Source organism: Penicillium hispanicum, assembly GCF_028827665.1.
Source record: "Penicillium hispanicum strain IBT 35686 chromosome Unknown utg000006l_segment0_segment0, whole genome shotgun sequence".
NCBI lineage: Eukaryota > Fungi > Ascomycota > Eurotiomycetes > Eurotiales > Aspergillaceae > Penicillium > Penicillium hispanicum.
In genome coordinates, this window is record NW_026623198.1 from 2,169,812 (window position 1) to 2,189,066 (window position 19,255).

The 19,255-nt window shown below is 53.6% G+C and overlaps 8 protein-coding genes across 8 annotated transcripts; 4 read left to right on the forward strand and 4 right to left on the reverse strand.

Annotated features, from left to right (window-relative positions):
• Positions 1-1,256: 1,256 nt before the first annotated feature.
• N7459_007139 (uncharacterized protein) lies at positions 1,257-1,958 on the reverse strand (the record flags this gene model as incomplete). Its single annotated transcript, XM_056946307.1, has 1 exon — positions 1,257-1,958. One exon carries the CDS (start codon positions 1,956-1,958, stop codon positions 1,257-1,259), a length of 702 nt encoding a protein of 233 aa, XP_056798306.1.
• A 1,027-nt stretch (positions 1,959-2,985) lies between these two features.
• On the reverse strand, positions 2,986-3,912 carry N7459_007140 (GNAT family N-acetyltransferase; the record flags this gene model as incomplete). Its single annotated transcript, XM_056946308.1, has 3 exons — positions 2,986-3,021; positions 3,105-3,713; positions 3,799-3,912. 3 exons carry the CDS (start codon positions 3,910-3,912, stop codon positions 2,986-2,988), a joined length of 759 nt encoding a protein of 252 aa, XP_056798307.1.
• A 978-nt stretch (positions 3,913-4,890) lies between these two features.
• Positions 4,891-7,509, reverse strand: N7459_007141 (arrestin family protein; the record flags this gene model as incomplete). Its single annotated transcript, XM_056946309.1, has 3 exons — positions 4,891-5,562; positions 5,637-6,706; positions 6,771-7,509. Coding segments are annotated over 3 exons (2,481 nt in total), but the record flags the coding sequence as incomplete, so codon positions are not given.
• A 2,939-nt stretch (positions 7,510-10,448) lies between these two features.
• On the forward strand, positions 10,449-11,015 carry N7459_007142 (uncharacterized protein; the record flags this gene model as incomplete). Its single annotated transcript, XM_056946310.1, has 3 exons — positions 10,449-10,527; positions 10,594-10,706; positions 10,935-11,015. The coding sequence occupies 3 exons, from the start codon at positions 10,449-10,451 to the stop codon at positions 11,013-11,015; spliced, it is 273 nt and encodes a 90-aa protein (XP_056798309.1).
• Positions 11,016-11,338: 323 nt separating this feature from the next.
• N7459_007143 (uncharacterized protein) lies at positions 11,339-13,065 on the forward strand (the record flags this gene model as incomplete). Its single annotated transcript, XM_056946311.1, has 5 exons — positions 11,339-11,719; positions 11,849-11,950; positions 12,005-12,652; positions 12,703-12,832; positions 12,887-13,065. The coding sequence occupies 5 exons, from the start codon at positions 11,339-11,341 to the stop codon at positions 13,063-13,065; spliced, it is 1,440 nt and encodes a 479-aa protein (XP_056798310.1).
• Positions 13,066-14,281: 1,216 nt separating this feature from the next.
• On the forward strand, positions 14,282-15,427 carry N7459_007144 (PIG-Y family protein; the record flags this gene model as incomplete). Its single annotated transcript, XM_056946312.1, has 1 exon — positions 14,282-15,427. One exon carries the CDS (start codon positions 14,282-14,284, stop codon positions 15,425-15,427), a length of 1,146 nt encoding a protein of 381 aa, XP_056798311.1.
• Positions 15,428-16,481: 1,054 nt separating this feature from the next.
• On the forward strand, positions 16,482-17,519 carry N7459_007145 (uncharacterized protein; the record flags this gene model as incomplete). The annotated part of the gene is made up of 2 exons (XM_056946313.1): positions 16,482-16,726; positions 16,751-17,519. The coding sequence occupies 2 exons, from the start codon at positions 16,482-16,484 to the stop codon at positions 17,517-17,519; spliced, it is 1,014 nt and encodes a 337-aa protein (XP_056798312.1).
• A 306-nt stretch (positions 17,520-17,825) lies between these two features.
• Positions 17,826-19,123, reverse strand: N7459_007146 (glutamine amidotransferase subunit DUG3; the record flags this gene model as incomplete). Its single annotated transcript, XM_056946314.1, has 4 exons — positions 17,826-18,109; positions 18,169-18,901; positions 18,958-19,053; positions 19,109-19,123. 4 exons carry the CDS (start codon positions 19,121-19,123, stop codon positions 17,826-17,828), a joined length of 1,128 nt encoding a protein of 375 aa, XP_056798313.1.
• Between the last annotated feature and the right edge of the window lie 132 nt (positions 19,124-19,255).

Genomic DNA, 19,255 nt, shown 5'->3' on the forward strand with positions numbered 1-19,255 from the left:
GCGCCCTTGGTCCCCCGAGAAGTTACCGAGGCAGTCCATGCAGAACGCGCCCTCTCGTGCCAACATACGATGCTCGCAGCGAGCAATCCCCACTGTAACGCTCCACCACGGCTGCACATTCATCCACCTTTGCTTGCATCCTTTTCGCTTCCACGCTTCTTCTCTGCCGGTATCTACACCCCTGCATTTCTACCCTCCGTCACACGGTCTGTGCGGACATCGAGCCCTCAGGTGGAGTCCCGAAGCCACAGCCGTCTCTATCCACCACGTCAACCCGTCCAGGATCAACGCGATAAGATCGACCGGCCGAGTATTTCCTGTGCACGGAGTTTGGGCAGACCGGCGTCCATCCATTGGTATATTACAGCACTGTAGGGATTGTAGGGTCGGGCGAGGGCTGCATCTCCAGCCCTGGCAGTCGCCCTGCGTGGCCCCTGTCATCACTGCGCCGGGCTCGGGTTTGCCGAGTAAGATTCAAGATTGGAATCGCGCGGTCCAGCAAGAATGGAATCTCGCGTGGATAATTAGTGATATGCTTCTCAGACTGTCCTTTCGTTCTAGGTTGTCGGTGGAGAGGCGGTTTTGTCTTTTCTACTTGACGGGGACTCGTAGTGTAACAAATATTCAACTGTCGTATAGGCGTAGATCAATAGAATTATAGCGGTTTAGCAATATAGCAATGTAGTAACAGCAACATAGTACTATAGCACTATAGCCATAGCAATAGCAATATAGTAATATAGCAACCGACCAGCCCAACGACGCCCTACCATCTCTCCAGCGAGCGCGGAGATTCGTCACGCTAGAAACACAACACGACGGCCGTCAATCCTTGCACGAGAAGCAGCGCTGCTCGGTTCTGGAAACCATCTGATTTGTCGGAGTCACAGCTTTCAGGGATCGCCCAGGGCCGATGCAACGTCCCCTTGCTCGCAGAAGCACGCCAACGCACCCCCGGCCGTGTGCTGGAGGGGACTCAACGAGACTCAGCCGACGATCGGACTCCACCGTGGCGCATCGGGTACTCTTTCCGGAGTCACAGGGGTTTATACCGAGTTTGACCGCAGATCTTTGCGCGTCAATATATTCGGGACGGAAGGGGAAGGGAGGGAAGGGTGTGACGGTGTGCTAGATCTACGGTCGTGCAGGAAATAGATATCTACGTCCGGTAGGTATGGATCATGGCCGTTGGCACGGGATCCGCGTCCATCTATGTATATGAAACAGTGTTTGAAGGAGTGAGGCGCCGCAGATTGTCAGAAGCGCACCTCGGGCCGGATGGCTATTGGCTTAGGGGTATATACAGGCGGGAGGGTGGTATAGCGCGGGCACGGCTTCCGCGATATTTTGGGCGGGAATGGGAGTGCTGGCAGATCGCCCAGACGCAGACTGAGTCTGGAAGATGCTCTCTTGCGGCCGGGTAATGGATTCTCGCTCGGGCTGGAGATTGATGCCGTCGAGGCATTCCTGGATGAGTGCTGCGACAGACAGGAGACGGTGATCAGGCTGCGCAGGTAATGGAAGGACTCTTCCTCCTCGGTCTCTTTCTCGGCATGCGGCTGTCCGTCTCTTGTTTCTTCCTGGTCCGTTGCGTCTGGTAGGTGGATGGTTGCTGTGCTCATGCGCGCTGGCGACGGAGACCCCTTGGTGCATGCGGTGATACCTCGGGACGATCCAGAGACGGTGGCTGCTAGGACTGCGAGCTGGTTGACAATGCGGTCTGTGTCGGCGCCGCAGGGCATGTCTCGTTTACTGGGGCGTGTGGCGCCGTCGTCGGCCGCTTGGGCTATCTGGTTGCTTGGGGCACTGGCTGTGTCCATCGCGGTGGCGCCTCGCACGGTTGGCTCGGCTGGATGAGTCGCTGTCGCGGCGTCTCGGCTGCGTTGGACTCGTCGGCTGATGTATGCGCGAAGGAGGGACAGTGGCCCGCGGCTCTTGGGAGGAACGAAGAAGAGCATAATGGTGATACTTGGCGCTTTTGGTTAATCACGGCTCGTTGATATGCACGATCTGGTCGTCACTCACAGTACTCGGGTGTGTTGTTGGATATGGAGACTTGATATCACGAACCACAGAGAATGTCTAGCCTGGAGCGCAAGTGGTCAACGGTCTCAAATATAAAGGGAATAACCCCTGGACCCCAGATCCCCCATAGCGGCTCTCATCTCCAGTGCTGATAAACAACAAAGCCTCAATCTGCTCGCACCCGGGACCGAAAACTCTCAATAGAGCACAAAGTGCAGCTCGGACGCCATGATTCAAATCAGACTAAGCCTGAAACCGTCAGCCAGGCGATAACCCCAGGATCCAAGCACCAGGTCAACCAGATACCGGCCTGCTGGATATCTACATCGCTGGGCCGGTAAGCAGAATTCCCACTAACCCGCAGCCTGCATCGGCATCAGAACCCTGAAGAAAAAAAAAGTGGGCTTTCGCCCTCTCCTGTACCTGCATATGCAGGCTTCCCCGGCCCCGCGCCGTCGCGAAGCTTAAGTCTGGCGACAGATCACCTCGGTTGTCCGCGATGTGCAAACGCGCTACGGCGATCGAGGATTGTGGATGCTTGAGGCGCGCCTGCGGCAATCGCTCGCGCGGCGTGAACCGTGTTTGCGGGACTTGAGGGCTCGGCATTGAAGATAGGAGATGGGCTTGAGCGTTGGGGCGGATTGGGAATTGGGCTGGCTTGGAGATGAGGGTATGTCGAGTTCCGAGAAGATCGGAGGATGAGATTGGATTGTTTTGCTGGACAGCCGGGTTGCTAGGATGTGGAAGAGATGGTTCTGAACATATCGTATGTGAGTGATCCCCTCTCTGCCCGTTCCGCAAGCTAGAGGATGACGGAGATCAATATGGAATAGAATAACTAGGACCCGAAATCACATTATGCGTTTGTCTCGTCGAGTATCGTCATTAGGCTGCGAATCTCCGTAATGGGAGGAACCGTCGATGCGTCCACGCATCAAACTTGCGTCAAAGAACCGATGCTCACCCCGTCTTCGGATTACGCACCATGCAATACAACTATTAGAAACCAGTCAGCCAAGTCCAACAGACTCAAGACAAACAGATGGAAAAAGGAGAAAGAGGAACCACCGCAGACATACCATACAAGCATCCTCCCCATCCCGGCACTCCATCTCCATGCTCATCTCAAACCCCATCCGCTCATAGATCTGCACATTCGGCACACTCTTCGAGCTCTCCAAGTAACATTTGACCCCCTCCCGATCCGCTCGATCCGTCACAGCCTCAAACAAGCACCGCCCAACACCTCTCCCCTGCGCCTCAGGACTCACCGCCACGATATTACAGAAGTAGTATCCGCGCGGGTCATCCCAGATCTGCGCCTGTGCCTCGTGCTGGCGCGCTTTCCAGATCCAGTACCGGTGCGTGCGCAGCCCGCCGTGTCCGCGGTACCACACGTTATTCACGAGCTGGCGGAAGGACAACACCCAGCTCTGCAGCCAGGAGGACCAACTCTCGGGCTGGGCGGGCGAGTGCGGCGCGAGCCAGCAGGAGACGCCGAGGATGGGCGCGGCGGACGCGCTGGACTCGTCTTTGGTAGTTGGTGCCGGTGCTGCGTCCCTTTCCCTCGCGACGTGGAAGAGGGCGTTCTTGATGCCCCAGCGGCAGCGGGCGGCAAGAGAGTCGTAGTTTCGTTGCTTGTTGAACTGTGCAAGTTGGTTTCTCCCGCAGGATGTCACGACGGCGGTCTCCGGGTTGGGGACGCGGCCGCGTTCCGGGGGAGATGGATGTTAGCCGGGACAGTTGAAGGTGTAGTAGGAGGATGGTGCATACCGTGGGCGCGTCAAATACCCATTTGAAATATGGGTCGTCGGCGAAGGCTTGCTGGATGACCTCAACGGCGGCCGGGATGTCTGCCTCGGTCAACGGGATGACTTCGATCGCCATTCCGGTTTGACTGGGCAGCTGAGCCGGAGCTATTGGGATCGTCTGCGAGGCTCAATGTAAAAAGATCGAAGTTAGTCTGGTAGGAGAATGAGTGTACTCCGCAACATCGAACGCGCGATGAGTCCAAGCTGAAGGGATTCTGTATGCAAATATACGAGTACAGCACGGGTCGCACTCGTTGCTAATGGTGTGTTTTTAATGCTGGAGGAATCAGAGCTTGTACACCACTCCGGTCATAGGAAGAGAGCGTCCAAATAGCTTAACAAGGGCATCGGCTCAGCCGAGAGTGGGCAATGAAGGAACCAGGAAAGCTTTGCAGAGAAGAAGTTAGCGTTGCCACAGAGAAGCCGAAAGTGCTGGCAGTTCCGAAGCAAGAGGAGAATCAAATGCCGGAAGACAAGCGTGTGGATGTCACCGACCACCCTCACCAGGTGGGGAGTCTAAACCGGGGAAGGCAGTTGCACGCGGGCGCTCCGCTTATCGCGTATCGCGGAGCCGTCTATCGACTCAAGTCTACAGAGAGATATCAGAAAACCCAGGGTGTACCTTGTGAGGTGGTCGATTGGGTCCAATGCAAGAGTAAATCATCGTATGCACTGTGTATGCAGAATCTCCACGGAAACACCCTCACGCCTTTTGTCCCCGTCGTACTATGAACAGAGGGGAGTTACTAGAACCCAAGATGCCCATGAACCCCAAATCCAAACAGGAATCCGGACAAGAAACCAAAAGTATATCTCTAAAATGAGAAGAGGAAAGGAGAAAGAAAAGGAGAAAGAAAAGGAGAATGAAAAGGAGAATGAAAAGGAGAATGAAAAGGAGAATGAAAAGGAGAATGAAAAAGAAAGAGAACCCCGCTGAAATACAAAAACATAAGCTTTCCCGTTCCTACACCAGTTTCCGGTATGAACAACGTCATAATGTCATGGCTCGATAATCGTGAGATGCGAAACGGCTGTACAGTGGAGCGTACGGACTTCACGGGGCGCTAAAGTCCTGGATACGCACCCACTCCCGAGGCACATCCATGCTGCGATTGACTCGCCCGCCCGGCGTGAGCGGGACATCGACACGACCGAGCCCTCGCTCGTCGTCCTGTTCTTCGTAGAATGACAGACGAGAGAAATAATCCTCCAGCACCGTCTCACGGTCACCGTCACCCACAATCGTAGTATACTCGGGGGGTGGAGTGATCAGAGGCGGTGGCGGAGGAACATCCTCAAAGGCAGGAGGAGCGAATGACGGGGCTCGAACGAGATGCATTGGACGAGGAACATCTCGCTCGTTCTGCTCGTGAGCCAGGTGGGCTTGCGGAGGACGCGCAAGACCGCCCGATCCATTCGTGAAGCTTCGCGAGACAGATGGGCCCACCGAAGCTCTCCGGCTAGGATTTGACGTTGAATCTTCTCGGTCGGAGTTTGAAAGAGCCATAGAGTATTCCCTCGACAGCACAGGCGCGCCAGGGCAGCCGCATTCAAACTCCTGCGCCGGCGGTTCCGGATCACTCGCCGGTCTCGTGTAGGCGGGTAGATATATATTGCCTTGGGTAGCTTTGCAGGAGAGAATGTGAAAGGGCGAATCAATAGAGATCTCGAAATGCCTCCGCTTGGTGGGGTCTCTTTCATCAATCTTGGAGAGCCGGAGCACGATCTGGACCAGACACGACAATTAGCATCGGAAGGGAAAAGGATAGCAGCAAAAAGAATAAGAGAGGGACTGCTCACCTTGATCCAATGGTTAATCTGGATGTTTTCGTACGTGGTGTCAAAATGTAAGCGCTGCGCATCATCTCGGCCCTTCATTTCGTGACAGCTGGGCAGCTGTACACTGAATTCCATTTCAGTCGGGCCTACACCCGAATCAGTGGCGAGGTTCCCAAGCAAGTTGGTCCGAGATCGGTCTACGATCTCTTCTCCTCGAGCGGCGGCCGCACGATGGTCCCAATCAACGCCACCACCGGCGGTGATCCGCATGGAGCTGCCGGGATAGGTGCTAGTACTGGCGGATTCTGCGCGTTTCTCAAACAGGAGCACTTTCTTCGGGGGCTGTAACCGGTGGACGCTCTTGTCTGCGGTCCAGTGCTGGATGTTCTCGGTCACGTAGACTTTGATTCGATGACACTCAACCTTCGCCAGCGGGGTCAACTTGAACGCGATCGGGATTTGAGACCCCAACGGAAATGATTTTCCGGAAATGACAATATCATAGTGCAGCTGATCTTCCCAATTTCTCGAGATCGCAATCGGTTCGACCTGTTCCAAGGAGCCCTCGGCCGGGGTTCGAATCACGGGGATTTCCATTGTGCCGAGGAGGTTTGGTCGAAAAGCCCCCGATCGCTCGACGATCGCTTCCAAGTCATATCTCACAAATCCCAGATCGGTTTTTATTGTCTCAGGGAGGGATCCATCGATAGGGAACTCGAAACTGTACAGGTAGTCACCGACGGGGAACATGCGATAGTTGCGTTGAGGCTGAGCCTGGGCACTGGGCGGGCCCTCGTTTCTACTGAAACTGCGGGAATGGCCCCGGGCGCTCTGAACGGACAGGCGTTTCGCCTCTCTCCCAGTGGTAAGACCGGCCGGGGTGGCGGAGCCACTCTTGGCGAGCAGTTCACGAGTGGTGGCAGACACCCCATCCTTTCCGCCGGGCACCGGTGATACTGGCTTCGCATGTTGGTAGAAATGCGCCCCGTAATCATTCTGCATCAGTGCCGTATCCCCGTGGTTGAAGTATACGACGCCGTGGGTAAAAAGGTCTTTCTTGTCGTGGAAATGGATCTTTTTCGGTGGAATCCCTGGACAGCGCGTCGGGTTAGTGAATGCAGCGAAAGAGAAGGTTGGGGGACCAGGACGACATACCATCCGGCCAATCTGTCTGAGCATGGCCGCGGAAACAGATGGAGATTTTCTTGATCTTGACACTCTTCGTCACCTTGAGGTGTATTTGGCCTCTCAAGATGGCCGACTTCTTCGAACTCGGGTCGTGTTGGTCGTAGCCCTGGAGAAACAGCACCGGCTCCGTTAGAGCGATGCCGACGGTGAGCCCGCTTCCTGTCGCCACGATCTTCTCGTTGCGCAACGAGGGGAACGGGGTGGTCAGTTCGGGAACCGGGTTGGATGAGTCCGGCACCGGCCGGGGCATGATGTCGGTAGCCATGGATGAGGTGGAATCGGAGCGCATTTCACCATCCACACCTGGCACGAAATCGGGAATGCGCCTGGGAGACAGGATGATCTCCGAGACCGGACGAGGGCGTATGCCTCTAGATCGCGGGGGCACTTGTGGCTGCGGTTGCGGGGGAGTGGGCGATTGCACCCCAGAAGACCGCAGGCGCAGGAATCGCTTCGCGTTTTCGCGTGGGCCCGCCAGCTTTTTGAGCAGGGAGTCGCGGCGACTCTGCTTGGGAAATTGTTCCTCGATCGCACTGAGGCAGACCGACCGGCGTCGGGACGAGCGGGAGCGGATGAGGCTAGACAATGATAGCGAAGGGAGCGCGACGTCGGGCGGGGAAGCTTCGACGCACTCCGACCGCGAGAAGACCTGCGCGGGGATAAGGTGAGCTGCCATCATTGTGATATCCTTCGCGGCATCCTGGGTCCTGGGGGGGGGGGGGGGGCCTTTCGGGTGGGCAGGCGCTTCTCGCAGAAACCTCGAGTATAACGCCCTTTTGGGTCTGGCTTGTGCAGCCTTGTACTGTCGCGTGGAAAGGAATCAAGGCCAGACACGAAGCAGCCAGAACCACATTCCAGCCAGACGGGCCGTTTGCAAAGGAATGCCAGGTGGAGGGAAGGGCGACATCAAAACAAAACGACTTACCCTGAGCTTTAAGAGACCGGTGGCTTGTGGGGGATTGTTGTTTTTGTTGAATCCCCCCCTTCAATGCGGGTGGACCATGCAAGGAGCACACCGATCTTTGCAGGACGAAAGATGAGAAATCCTTGGGGCGCTGACTTCATAGCACGGGGTCTTCCCCCCAAGTGATCATCGCCGCGCAGATCTTCTCGCAAGCGGCGGCGCGGATTGGCTGCGCGGCACCGATGAGTGGTTCCGGTGTCTGGCGCGATTGCAGTCAATGTGGCGCTCCTCAAATGATTCAGGCGGTCCTGCACGGGGAAGACGAGATGCACATCAGTGGGAGGTGGTGGACGAAGGGTTATATTTCATAATGAGGTCGAGCGAGGAACCGAACCGACGGGAAGTTTGGGATCAAATCCGATCGATGATGACATGATATCGACGCCCATTGGGGACTCGCCATCCGGCGATCCGGGCCAGACGCTTGAGAATGGACTCTGGTTCGGCATTCGTTCGGCGATGTCGCAGTCTGCCGTGAACCATCGTCTAATCTTGTCTGCAACGAGTTATCCCATGCTCCTTTAGCTTCCTCGGTGGATCTTCTCCATGTGTCACCAAGCAAGGAGTCCTTGACGCCGGGGATTGAGTTTCCCGCATTCTCTGCTTGTTTCTACGTCGATTCTGGTCTACGCAGAGACAGGGACGGGATAAAGCGCGTCGAGCATGCTCGGTGTAGCAAATCCAAAATCCAAACTCCAAAATCCACAAAATCCACAACATCCAGCGTGCAGCATGCAGCGTATAGAGTCGGGACTCGTCGAAACGGGAGACACGGCTAACCCGGCACTGCCTCCCTCACTATGTATTCTGCCAGGTACTAGTCTAGTATCCTACTGCAGTCGTCACACCGGTTCGTGTCCAGCTAAAACAAGAGAAAAATAAGAATCGAAAGAACCAAGTTGATCTATATATTCCGCGGAGTTATGTGAATGGAGACGTGGCTCATACTCAACGCCCTCATGCTCCAAAGTGCAAAATGGTCCCGTTCCTAATTTTCAGAATCCAGTTGCACGCTAAGATCCTTCTCGGAGTCGAGCGTTCGGACCACAAGTAGGGGAGATCTACAAGCGCATGCGTCGATCGTCTTTCGTAGTCGATGGACTATGTACCGACTAGCTCGTTTTTAATTTTCTTTTTTTCTTACGTGACAGCTCGCATATCTCCCCAGACAAAGTTGGGGTCTTCTAGGGAGGATTTCTTAGAGGATTGACTCTCGACTCAAGGCCTGTCAAGCGATGCAAATCCAGTGGGCCCTAATTATAACCAGTAGTTAAAGTAGTTAACTAGTTAACTAACAAAGCCTGACAGCTGGCGATGACTTCATCGGGGCCCGACTCCCGACCAACGCCAACGCGTCCTGACTCTGATCTTTTCTTGTTTCGCTCGGCATCGCAGTCCTTAGAGTCTGCCCTGATTTGGACCGGTTTCCGTCAGGCACTGCTAGCTAGCCCTGAGCTGCTGGAGGTGCTGTGTCCTCACTATGTACTTGACTCCATACTGTAGCTAAAGGGAAAAGTTCAAGTGCACTCGTTCGACGTCACCGGGCCGCAATCCGCCCCCGATCACCAAGACTCATTGACGTCGCACCGCCAGGTTTGCGCCACCCACGTATGGTCTTTGCGGCTTCTACAGTAAGCTGCTTGTGCGGAATCCTAGTGACAGGTCGGGACGGGGCCAGTGCGAGTGGGTGCCCAAGTGTTTGAGGTAGCGGGTGTCCGATGTACTCTAAATTCCCCCACGGGGCCGAATGGCGGTGCTGGGATTCATGGAAGAGCATGCGGGGGAGCAACGCGAGCAAGAAACAGAATCCGTCGGATTCATATCCCAATGTCTCTGAATCTAATCCCGTTCTGATTGTAGGTTTCGGAACAGGCGTAACATGTCTCGTCTATCTGCTGGGCAGTGCCTATAGAAGTATTGCAGATGCATATAGAAGATGGGAAACTAGCAGCCTCCATCGGTCGCATGTTCTACCTTGGATGACATCGTATATACGGATTTGTTTGAGATCCGTGTCGTGGCGCGTGTTGGCATTTTCAAGGGGACCACCTATCCTGTAGCTCGCTCGTTTTCATTACTGTCTTCGGCCTGACGGAAATCACCTGTGCCGCGATTTGTGAGGCTCTCAGTTCCCGAAAGGGAATCACCAGAGCTGGCTTGATTGGGCTCGATAGTATTCCTCGTGCTGGTAGTTATAGTAGAATCGCCTATTGGCGCGTTGTAGCCCAATGCAATGCCAGACGCACCTTTGTTCGATGAAGCGATAAGTATACCATTCTCTAGCGGGAAAGGCTCTAGGAATGAGTATTGTCAATCGCTTTTGCCTCGCTCACAGCCATGTCGTTACTTGCGTAGGGCCTAAAAATAGCCTCTCCAGATGTGGAGAGCTACCCAGCGGCTCTATTCTCCGTGATCTGGGGACTAGCGGACGCTGAATCGAATCTGATCGTCGCTGATGTTAGTCCTGGTATTAATTAATATTCCAGCCATCTATAAGCTAGGGTGAGGCTTCTTGTACCTCGATCACGCCATAGTCCGCTTTCTCAAGATCGCATGAGTGATGCACTGCAGGAGCTCAACCAAGCCACAAAAGCATAGACCCAATCACTCTTCGTCCGTTATAAGAGGAGCCCGAGCATGTACTAGAAGCCCTCGTCATACGAAAAGATTGAACACCGAAGATGCCTGTCAGCGGGCACGAGTTCCCTAAACCGGCGATCCATGTCAAGGAGCTGATCCCGGTCAGCCGTGGCATTCTGGGTGAGTTTGGGTTTCCTTGGATGGTAGAGTGAGGGAGAATAACTAGTGAGAATATACTATGTGCAGCAGCGCAGTCACTAGGCTCCACAAAGCCCCTCGACAGAGGCAGAGGAAGAGAGAAGAGTGCACTCTTGAGTGAGTCCAGTGTGTACACACGACCCGGCGCTAAGCCTGTTGAGGTCAGGTGGGGGAGCCCCTAGCCGCTAACGCTAACACGCTCGCCCTTTACAACTCTCTCTTTTCTCCCATCAACTGCATCTTCCCTTTCTTTGCGTTCCTGTTTCTACCAGTCGCGGCTCAAACGATTCCGCTGACATCGCTTGGTTTTTGTTCGCGTCCGTTTTCTTTGTCCGGCTTTTGCTAGCTTCTTTCCGTTGGCTCTTCCGATCTACCTCAACCTGCTCCAGCGCTTTATCGCTACTGCCCCCTCAGAAAGCAGTGACGAGTGTCCAGAGAATCTCGGCTTTCGGTCTATCGACCGTGTTTGATCCTCCCGCTCGAGCTAGATCGCCCAGAGTGTTTTTCATTCGCCGACACAAATCCGTCGCTGCTCTTTGTTTGGATTGAGCTTCGTCGGTGATTGGAGACTTGTCCACTTGAAGCGCCGCGCCAACCCCCCCTATATCTATACCCATCAGTCCCATATTCCATCGATTGTGGTATTTTGTACCGCTCTGCTTTGTGCCGCCGCCTACCTCTGTCCCAACCCTTCTAGCGCTAGCCATTACCAGGTGTTTATACCCGTTTCACCCTCCACAACACTCGCTCATCTTGATCGATTCCTTCCTCAATCCTTTCAGACCCATACACGATGGCTGAGAATGCTTCAGCTGCAGCCCCTTCCTCTCTGCCATCGGCTCCCCAGCCCGCTGCTGGTGCTCAGAACCAACAGTTCGATGCCGCCCAGGGCAATGGCCAGACCAACCCATCCCACATGCCTCCCCCGCCGCGGCCTCCTGTGATCATCCCCCAGAACACAAACCCCATCCCCACCGCCATCACATCTCCCATGTCTGGAGGCATGATGTCCCCCACGAGCGCTGGCGGTTACGTTCGTCGCGCTGCCCCGGAACCCAACAAGAGAGCTCTCTACGTTGGTGGACTGGACCCACGCGTCACGGAGGATATTCTCAAGCAAATCTTTGAGACCACCGGCCACGTGGTGAGCGTCAAAATTATTCCCGACAAGAATGTGAGTTGCTTGCGAGGCTGGTCCTTTCCCTTCTCTCTGCTGGAACCCGAACTTCCGCAGAAGGATTGGAGACTCCAGCATCGGGCATTGCTTCAACACCCCCGAGACTGGCTCTAACATACAATACAGTTCAACAGCAAGGGCTACAACTACGGGTTCGTCGAGTTTGATGACCCCGGTGCGGCTGAGAGAGCCATGCAGACTCTGAACGGGCGCCGGATCCACCAGTCGGTCAGTCTTTCCACCTTTCTATCGCATTGGAATCCGAGTTGACACTATATCCAGGAAATTCGGGTGAACTGGGCATACCAGTCAAACAGCACCAACAAGGAGGACACTTCGAACCACTTCCATATCTTTGTCGGTGATCTGAGCAACGAGGTGAACGACGAAGTCCTGCTCCAGGCTTTCTCTGCCTTTGGTACGGTCTCCGAGGCCCGTGTTATGTGGGACATGAAGACTGGGCGTTCGCGCGGCTACGGCTTCGTTGCTTTTCGGGACCGGGGAGACGCCGATAAGGCTCTTAACGCGATGGATGGCGAGTGGCTCGGCTCTCGTGCCATTCGTTGCAACTGGGCCAACCAGAAGGGCCAGCCCTCCATCTCCCAGCAACAGGCTATGGCTGCCATGGGTATGACCCCTACCACCCCATTCGGCCACCACCACTTCCCCACCCAGGGAATCCAGAGCTATGATATGGTGGTCCAGCAGACTCCGCAATGGCAAACCACCTGCTATGTGGGTAACCTGACGCCGTACACCACCCAGAATGACCTAGTACCTCTGTTCCAGAACTTTGGTTACGTTCTGGAGACTCGTCTCCAGGCTGACCGTGGCTTCTCTTTTGTCAAGATGGATTCGCATGAGAATGCGGCTATGGCAATTTGCCAGCTCAATGGCTATAACGTCAATGGCCGCCCGCTGAAGTGCAGCGTATGCTTTCCTTTCGTCCCGTTCTGGCTTTCATTTACTAACTATCGCAGTGGGGTAAGGATCGCCCTCCGACGGGTCAGTTTGACAACTTCTCTGCCCAACAAGGCAATGCTGGGTTCAATAACAGCCCTGCCGGTTTCTTCCCTCAGTACGGTGGTCCTGCGAACCCCATGAACCAAGGTGAGACCCCTCCCATGACTTGTCGAAGAGCTTCTTTGCTGACTGGTGTAGTAGGTCCTGCTCCTGCTGGCCGAGGCTGGGATCAACAAGCCACCACCTTCGGTGGGCCCGGCATGCCTGGACAAAGCTATGCCCAGGCTAACGCCGGTGGCTACGGTCGTGGCCAGCCGATGTCCCCGTCCGGTAACTGGGACCAGTCCAACAACAACTTCAACGGAGGCTACCAGGCGTAACTCTTCTAAGCGGACCTTGAGAAAAGGTTGCAGTTGTGCTGGCCTCCATACTTTGCACGACCCCCGGCTCTCACTGGCTGAAGCCTATCAACTTTGTCCGGTTTGAACCGACCTCCCCCCTCTCTCCCTCTGACATCTGCTACTTGCCTTCACTGTTGTTCATTTTCCTTCGAAATTGCCTTTCCCCAGTGGCTTTCCAAGCGATGCAACTGCTTTTCTCTGAAATGGAATTTGTGTGTTGTGCACCGGATACCCCAAGTCCACTTTGTTGGCTCGATCTTCATTTTGCCTCCTTGTTCGAGTGTGTGACTTGGACTTTCTGATTCTTGTGCAATGCTCCAAAATAAAAGCGATCTCCCTACTCTCCTTCTCCTTACTACTCTGTGTCCTTGCTCTGTTCTTGTCAATGCTTTTTACTAGCTCTTCCATTGCATGGTCCTCAGTACATGTTGTGCTGCATCAAACTTTGCTTCGTTCCTGTTCCTTCTTTTCTTAGGTCCGTGCCTTTGTTTATTCAATACTGCTCGTTTCCCTTCCATTACTCAAAACATGCTTTCTCTCGTGGATTGCCATGGATTTTCTCGGTTGACAATTTGGTCCCATGGGAACTCTTTTTCTTTCTTTCTCCAAGTATTCGTATATGCTGTGATGAATTTCCTTTGCAGTGCTTGACTCCATCGGTCTTTGATCTTGTTCCATTTCTATGCCTGCTGGCGTTCCAGCCGATATACCAATTTGCCTTTCATCTTGCCTTGTTTAGTGCCTTGTGATGCCTAGAGATTCTGCCAATGCTCTTTTGTCCCACCTGCGTGGCTTTCGTGCATGGTGCGCAATGACCGTGACATGATGCTACCTTCTCTGTAGGTAGCCAGATTCATTCCAACTTCATATAAGAGAATCCTACGGTTTGCTCCGAAGCCTTCAATAACCTAATGGATATAAAATAAGTGTACCTTAAGGCTAACGCAAATCCTCTGTGAACTGATGTAGTCTTCCTATCCGTTTTTATATCCATCCAAATACTGGGAGCATTGGTGCCTGAAGCGCCAGGCGATAACACGCTCCTGGCGCTCGATCCCCCGATCACCGCTCCGCCACACAATATACCGTAGGATAACCCCAGTGCGACCAGATACCTCCCGGGCCCGATTTCCAATGCTGGGGGTCTGAATGCCGGTGAGCTGATGTCGTTAGCTCTCGGATTCCTCTTGCGCCAATGGACGATGGCGAAAGCAGTGCGGAATTCGCAGCGGTCGACGGACTGTCCAATCGCACGCGGTCTAACAGCGCAAGCAGCGGCCACAGACGGAGCCTCCCAAGCTCCCTCCTCTCGAGACTTTCTTTCCTTCGCATGAATCAAGCAGCACAATCAGAATCGAGCCCCCACGGCATGGAGCAAGACGGCGATAGCGAGGACATTGCGCCCAACATGGCCCCGATCCACCGCGACACATTAGCGGGCGGCAAGGCCATGGCGGCTGTGATACAACAACAACAACGGCGAACACGACGGCGGAGGGGCTCCTTGCGGAAGACGGCATTGCTGGGGACGCGGCTGGAGTCGCGCGACAAACGGGCTGCGAGCAAGTCCGCGGACGCTGTACGGGTGGACTCGAGCCGACGCCAGGACGACGTGCCCGTGTCGCCGAGAGACACGACTTCTCCCTCAAACCATGAGTTCCCGCCGAGTGGGAGCTTCGATGCTGATGCTGAAGACGCCCAGCCTATCTGGATCCGGGCGAGCGCGGCGCAGAAGATCCCGCGTCCTTCCTTCACGCGCCGCCACCAGGGACTCGCTCCGCATAACCTCCTCGGCGAAGAGACAGCCACCGACGATGAAGACCTCGTTTCCTTCCCGCGTATCGGCACGGCGAATACCTCTGCCAGGCCTGGGGCAAATAATATCTCCAGTGCTGAGAATGCCACGACAGGCCTGCATATCACTACCACATCTTCCGGCTCCGATGCCTACTATCCTCTCCCAGCAGACGCGGCATACCGATCAGTCTATCGCAACAAATCCTCTCCCTTAGCAACCCACCCTGTGGAAATGAAAAGCAGCGGTGATATCTCATGGGACTATTCAGAGACCGAGTCCTGGGGCTGGATCATATTGATCGTGACATGGCTCGTGTTCGTCGTGGGAATGGGGAGTTGCTTCGAGGTCTGGAGCTGGGCGTGGGATGTCGGCGAGACACCCTACGCCCCTCCAGAGCTGGAAGACGATCCGACACTCCCGATCGTGGGTTATTATCCAGCCCTGATTGTCCTTACGGCTGTCATGTCGTGGGTTTGGGTTGTTGTTGCTTGGGTGGGGATGAAGTATTTCAAACATGCTAACATATCTGGGGATGATATTTGATGGTGGTGATACCCTTTTTCTCTGTATATTATATCAATACCATGTGTTATGAGCGGCAATATTCCGATGGCTTTGTAAGAGTCCTCATTCGCTACGAGTAGGTGTCCCGTCCAAGTCCAGATGTCTAGTCCAGACAGCTGCACAGTCATTTGGCTTTAATAAAAAAAAGGATCTGTCACTAGGTTAATCCATAATTTTCTTCCCATCGCAATGTCCAATGTTGAACAACGGGCGACCTAGGTTGATTTGATCCACGTATAAATAGGCCTAGAGGAATCCTCTAATGATCCCCTCGAGGCAATCTCACCGGAAATGGAATCTGACAGCATATATGCAGTTGTGCTCTTATGACTGGGTCAGATATATGCACGATACCGTTGGGGGCCAACATATCTCCCATTAGGACCGAAAATCACCACGATGGGGCTCACCTCTCCGTGATAGGAAGGGTTGAGGGGAGAGTCTGCTGTGGCATTTCAACAACACGGGTGTTCCTCTATCCATCCAGCAGCCATACTGAAAACCTTGTTAGATGGATAATAATTCATGGACAGCGATATCAGGGTCACGACGAGTGGATGGTCCGGAGTGGAGCCAGGTGCAGGAGGGAGGTGACACAGATAGAATTCGATTCACTGGAAGACATTTCCTATCTCTACCGTTCTGCCTACCCGGAAGGAACATGTTTGGCTTACTCAAGTATATCGATTTCATCTTTACTGCATAGATTCCCAGCTATGGGGAGGTGTGGGCGGAGTCCCTGCTATCGCTCCATCTTGTTTTCATGACAATCACACGCCACTGTTTCATTTATTGCGGTTCCTAGTGTAGGTATGGAATTGATTTATCGATTTGGTGCTGCATGATGTGCGTACAATGCAATTGAGACATGCTGTTGAAGCAAGGGAACATGTTTGGACTCCACCAAGCATGGGCAAGACTATATATAGAGGCGAGGTATATATTCTCGCATAATCCCACTTTATTGCCACGAGTCGATGCAGATCCGCTATTCTATAAAACACAAACGTAACCATCGTCCAAACAAGCAACCATGGCGGCTCCCGCCATTTTTGAAGATACTCGCAGTGACCTATCAGCCTCCGTTTGGCTGAACCAACGACCCGATGGACCTCAATCCCAAGAACTACCATCCCCCACAAACGACAATGCCGGCTTCAATGTGCAGCTCAAAGCAGAGTACAGATCTCATTTGGAAACATTAGAGAGCATTTGTACGCAGCCTGATATCAATCAGGCTGTCAAGGACTTGCACAACTTTATCAACACCTGCACCGCGTGTGCCTCGTCCGACTCCTCCAGAAAATATTTCAACAAAGCCGGGAAACAGGACAGCTCCACGGACGAGACCTGTACCTATGCATTGCGGGATGCTCTCCAGTGGTGGTCTTACTGGCATGGATCCCTCGATGGTCACCACTGGAAACACGTCTACGTTGCCTTGTCAACCATTCCTGAAGACGTCATCGTACCTCCCCAGGATTTGACCAATGGCACATTTCGTCTTCTAAGCAACTCCTTGCATGATATGCTAGAGGGCTTACGCAAGGAAAATGTCTCCCAAGATAGCATTGCTTTCATGGAAATGTGTCTGTTGCGACAGTATATTTTCCAATACCTTGAGGCCAACCCTCCTCGGTCCAACCTCACTGGACAAGCAAAGCCTCCCTGCAATGCCTCCTGGCGAGCCCTCACGGCAAATACCCTCGGTGCAACCACCGCGCTTCTGGCAGCAAGAACTACCGTCTCAATCAATCTCGTGGATACTGCAGCCAGAATGACAGTCCTTGCGGATGCACTTTCCATGGAGTCAATAAAAGAAGCATTGGGTGGAGAAAAGGCGACATCCAGGGAGGACCAACGACATCGGAAGCAAGAACTACGCGGCCTTCATATTAAATGCCTCGAACTCTTGGATCTACATCCAAGTGCCCCTCTTCTGAGCCGAGTTGCGTCCTCTGGTCCGCACTTTGTTCCGCTCATGGATGCGCACGGCGAGCGCATTAAACATGCGCGTTTCCCGATGTCCATTGCTACCCGCCGCAGGGTCGAGTCATATATCAAGACATAGTTCGGTCTCAATCAGCGAGTGGGGTCGGAAGAGGTAGTTAACATGTTCATTTCAATTTGACACTAATTCCTCCCATTGTAACTCCTGCTAGCAAAGAGAATTTTGTGCCATTCCCATATTAGATGTTGAGCTTCGTATGGATATCAAGTGTCCAAGACATTAAATAGACACCAACTGCACCAACTGCTCAATCAACAAGCGCTCACTTCTAGTATATCACTCTGGACGCCACAATTAGAAAATTGGGACGCTTCAATGCCCTGAAAATCGGGACATAAGGGGGTCAACTCTCTGACAGCATCATGCTCAGTGCGATATGGCACATTCTGCGGAGTGACCTAGCCGAGACTTTTCGAGGTCTATCTCATTACCACCACGCACAATCTTGGATGCCGAGGACCCGCAATTATCAGCTCCATTTGGTGGTGGAACGGTAATGCCAGGTGCGGTGCTGACGAGGCCCTTGGATACTGCAAAGCAGGACGACCGATCCCTATCCTCGCCGTAGAACTCATCAAGAATTGGGTGAAGCAACACGGTCTGCTTGTGGATAGTGACCACCGAGTTTGTAGGGACTGAGACCCAATTGTCTGCCATTCCCGTCAGCATCTGTCAAACAAATGTGGAATATGTGTTACGAGTTCCTTACGTCGCTCAAAGGTGATGGGTTCGCTGGCCACAAGCACGATGTCGGCTCCCTTGTCATGGCGCTCCATCTTAAAGTGACCCTTCGTATTGCCCTCTTTCCACTTAGTACCAGACGAGAAGTACAAGCTCGCGGGTTCATCTGTCTTGCTGCTGACATAGCGAGTGCAGAGAACTGTATGGCCATCTGTGACTGCAAAGTTCAACAGACTCCGTGTCTCCACTCCAGTGACATGGTATTTTTCGGGGATCTCTCGCACGAAGTCATTGATCTTGGCGATAGTCTTCATCATCACGCGGCGGAGCAGTGCTTGTCCAAACCCCTCAGGCCCAGGATCAGAGCTGGGATCTACACCTTCCTTCTCAAGTAGATCCAGAAACAGCGCAAAAGCCCACTCACTGTCGGTGCCACCTTTGACGCCGAGGAACCACTTGTCTGCCAGTGAGCTGGCCAGTGCACGCTTGATGTAATTCCAACCGCCGATGTTGCCATTATGCATCCACATCAGGGTCTGGTGTTGAAAGGGGTGGCAGTTATTATCAGCCAGAGCGCCTTCAGTGGTCGCCCGCACATGGGCAAAGATCAAGTTCGAGCTTGTCTTCGAAGCAAGCCGTTCTAGGTTCTCACAGTTCCAGGCCGGCAATGTCGACGTAAAAATGCACGGCTCTGGCCCCAAGTTTGGGTTCGTGTAGAACCCAACTCCAAAACCATCACCGTTGACAGGTCGTCGGTTATCCTTGAATTTGCGGTTAGCCTTTCGTGCAGATAGCTCTTGGGTCGACTGGGACCTACCAGTCTCAGCCGTGAATCGTAGGACTGAGTCAGAATGGAATGACTGGGCTCTGTGACCAGCTTACTGAGGCGAATGTCATTGCGTCCCTTATATACCTGGTCATTCCTGTATTAGAGTCTGATCTTTTGATGTGCTTTAAAGACAGCCTACCAAAAACCGACACATCGTGGCTCTTGATATGCTCCGATATCGGGCAAAAACCTCACGAGTACGAATCGAGAATCAAGAAAAAGCAGAAACTTTGTACTGAGCAGCAATTCAAACCAGAGGCTGCTCAAGAGAAATTCTGGTGCTTGG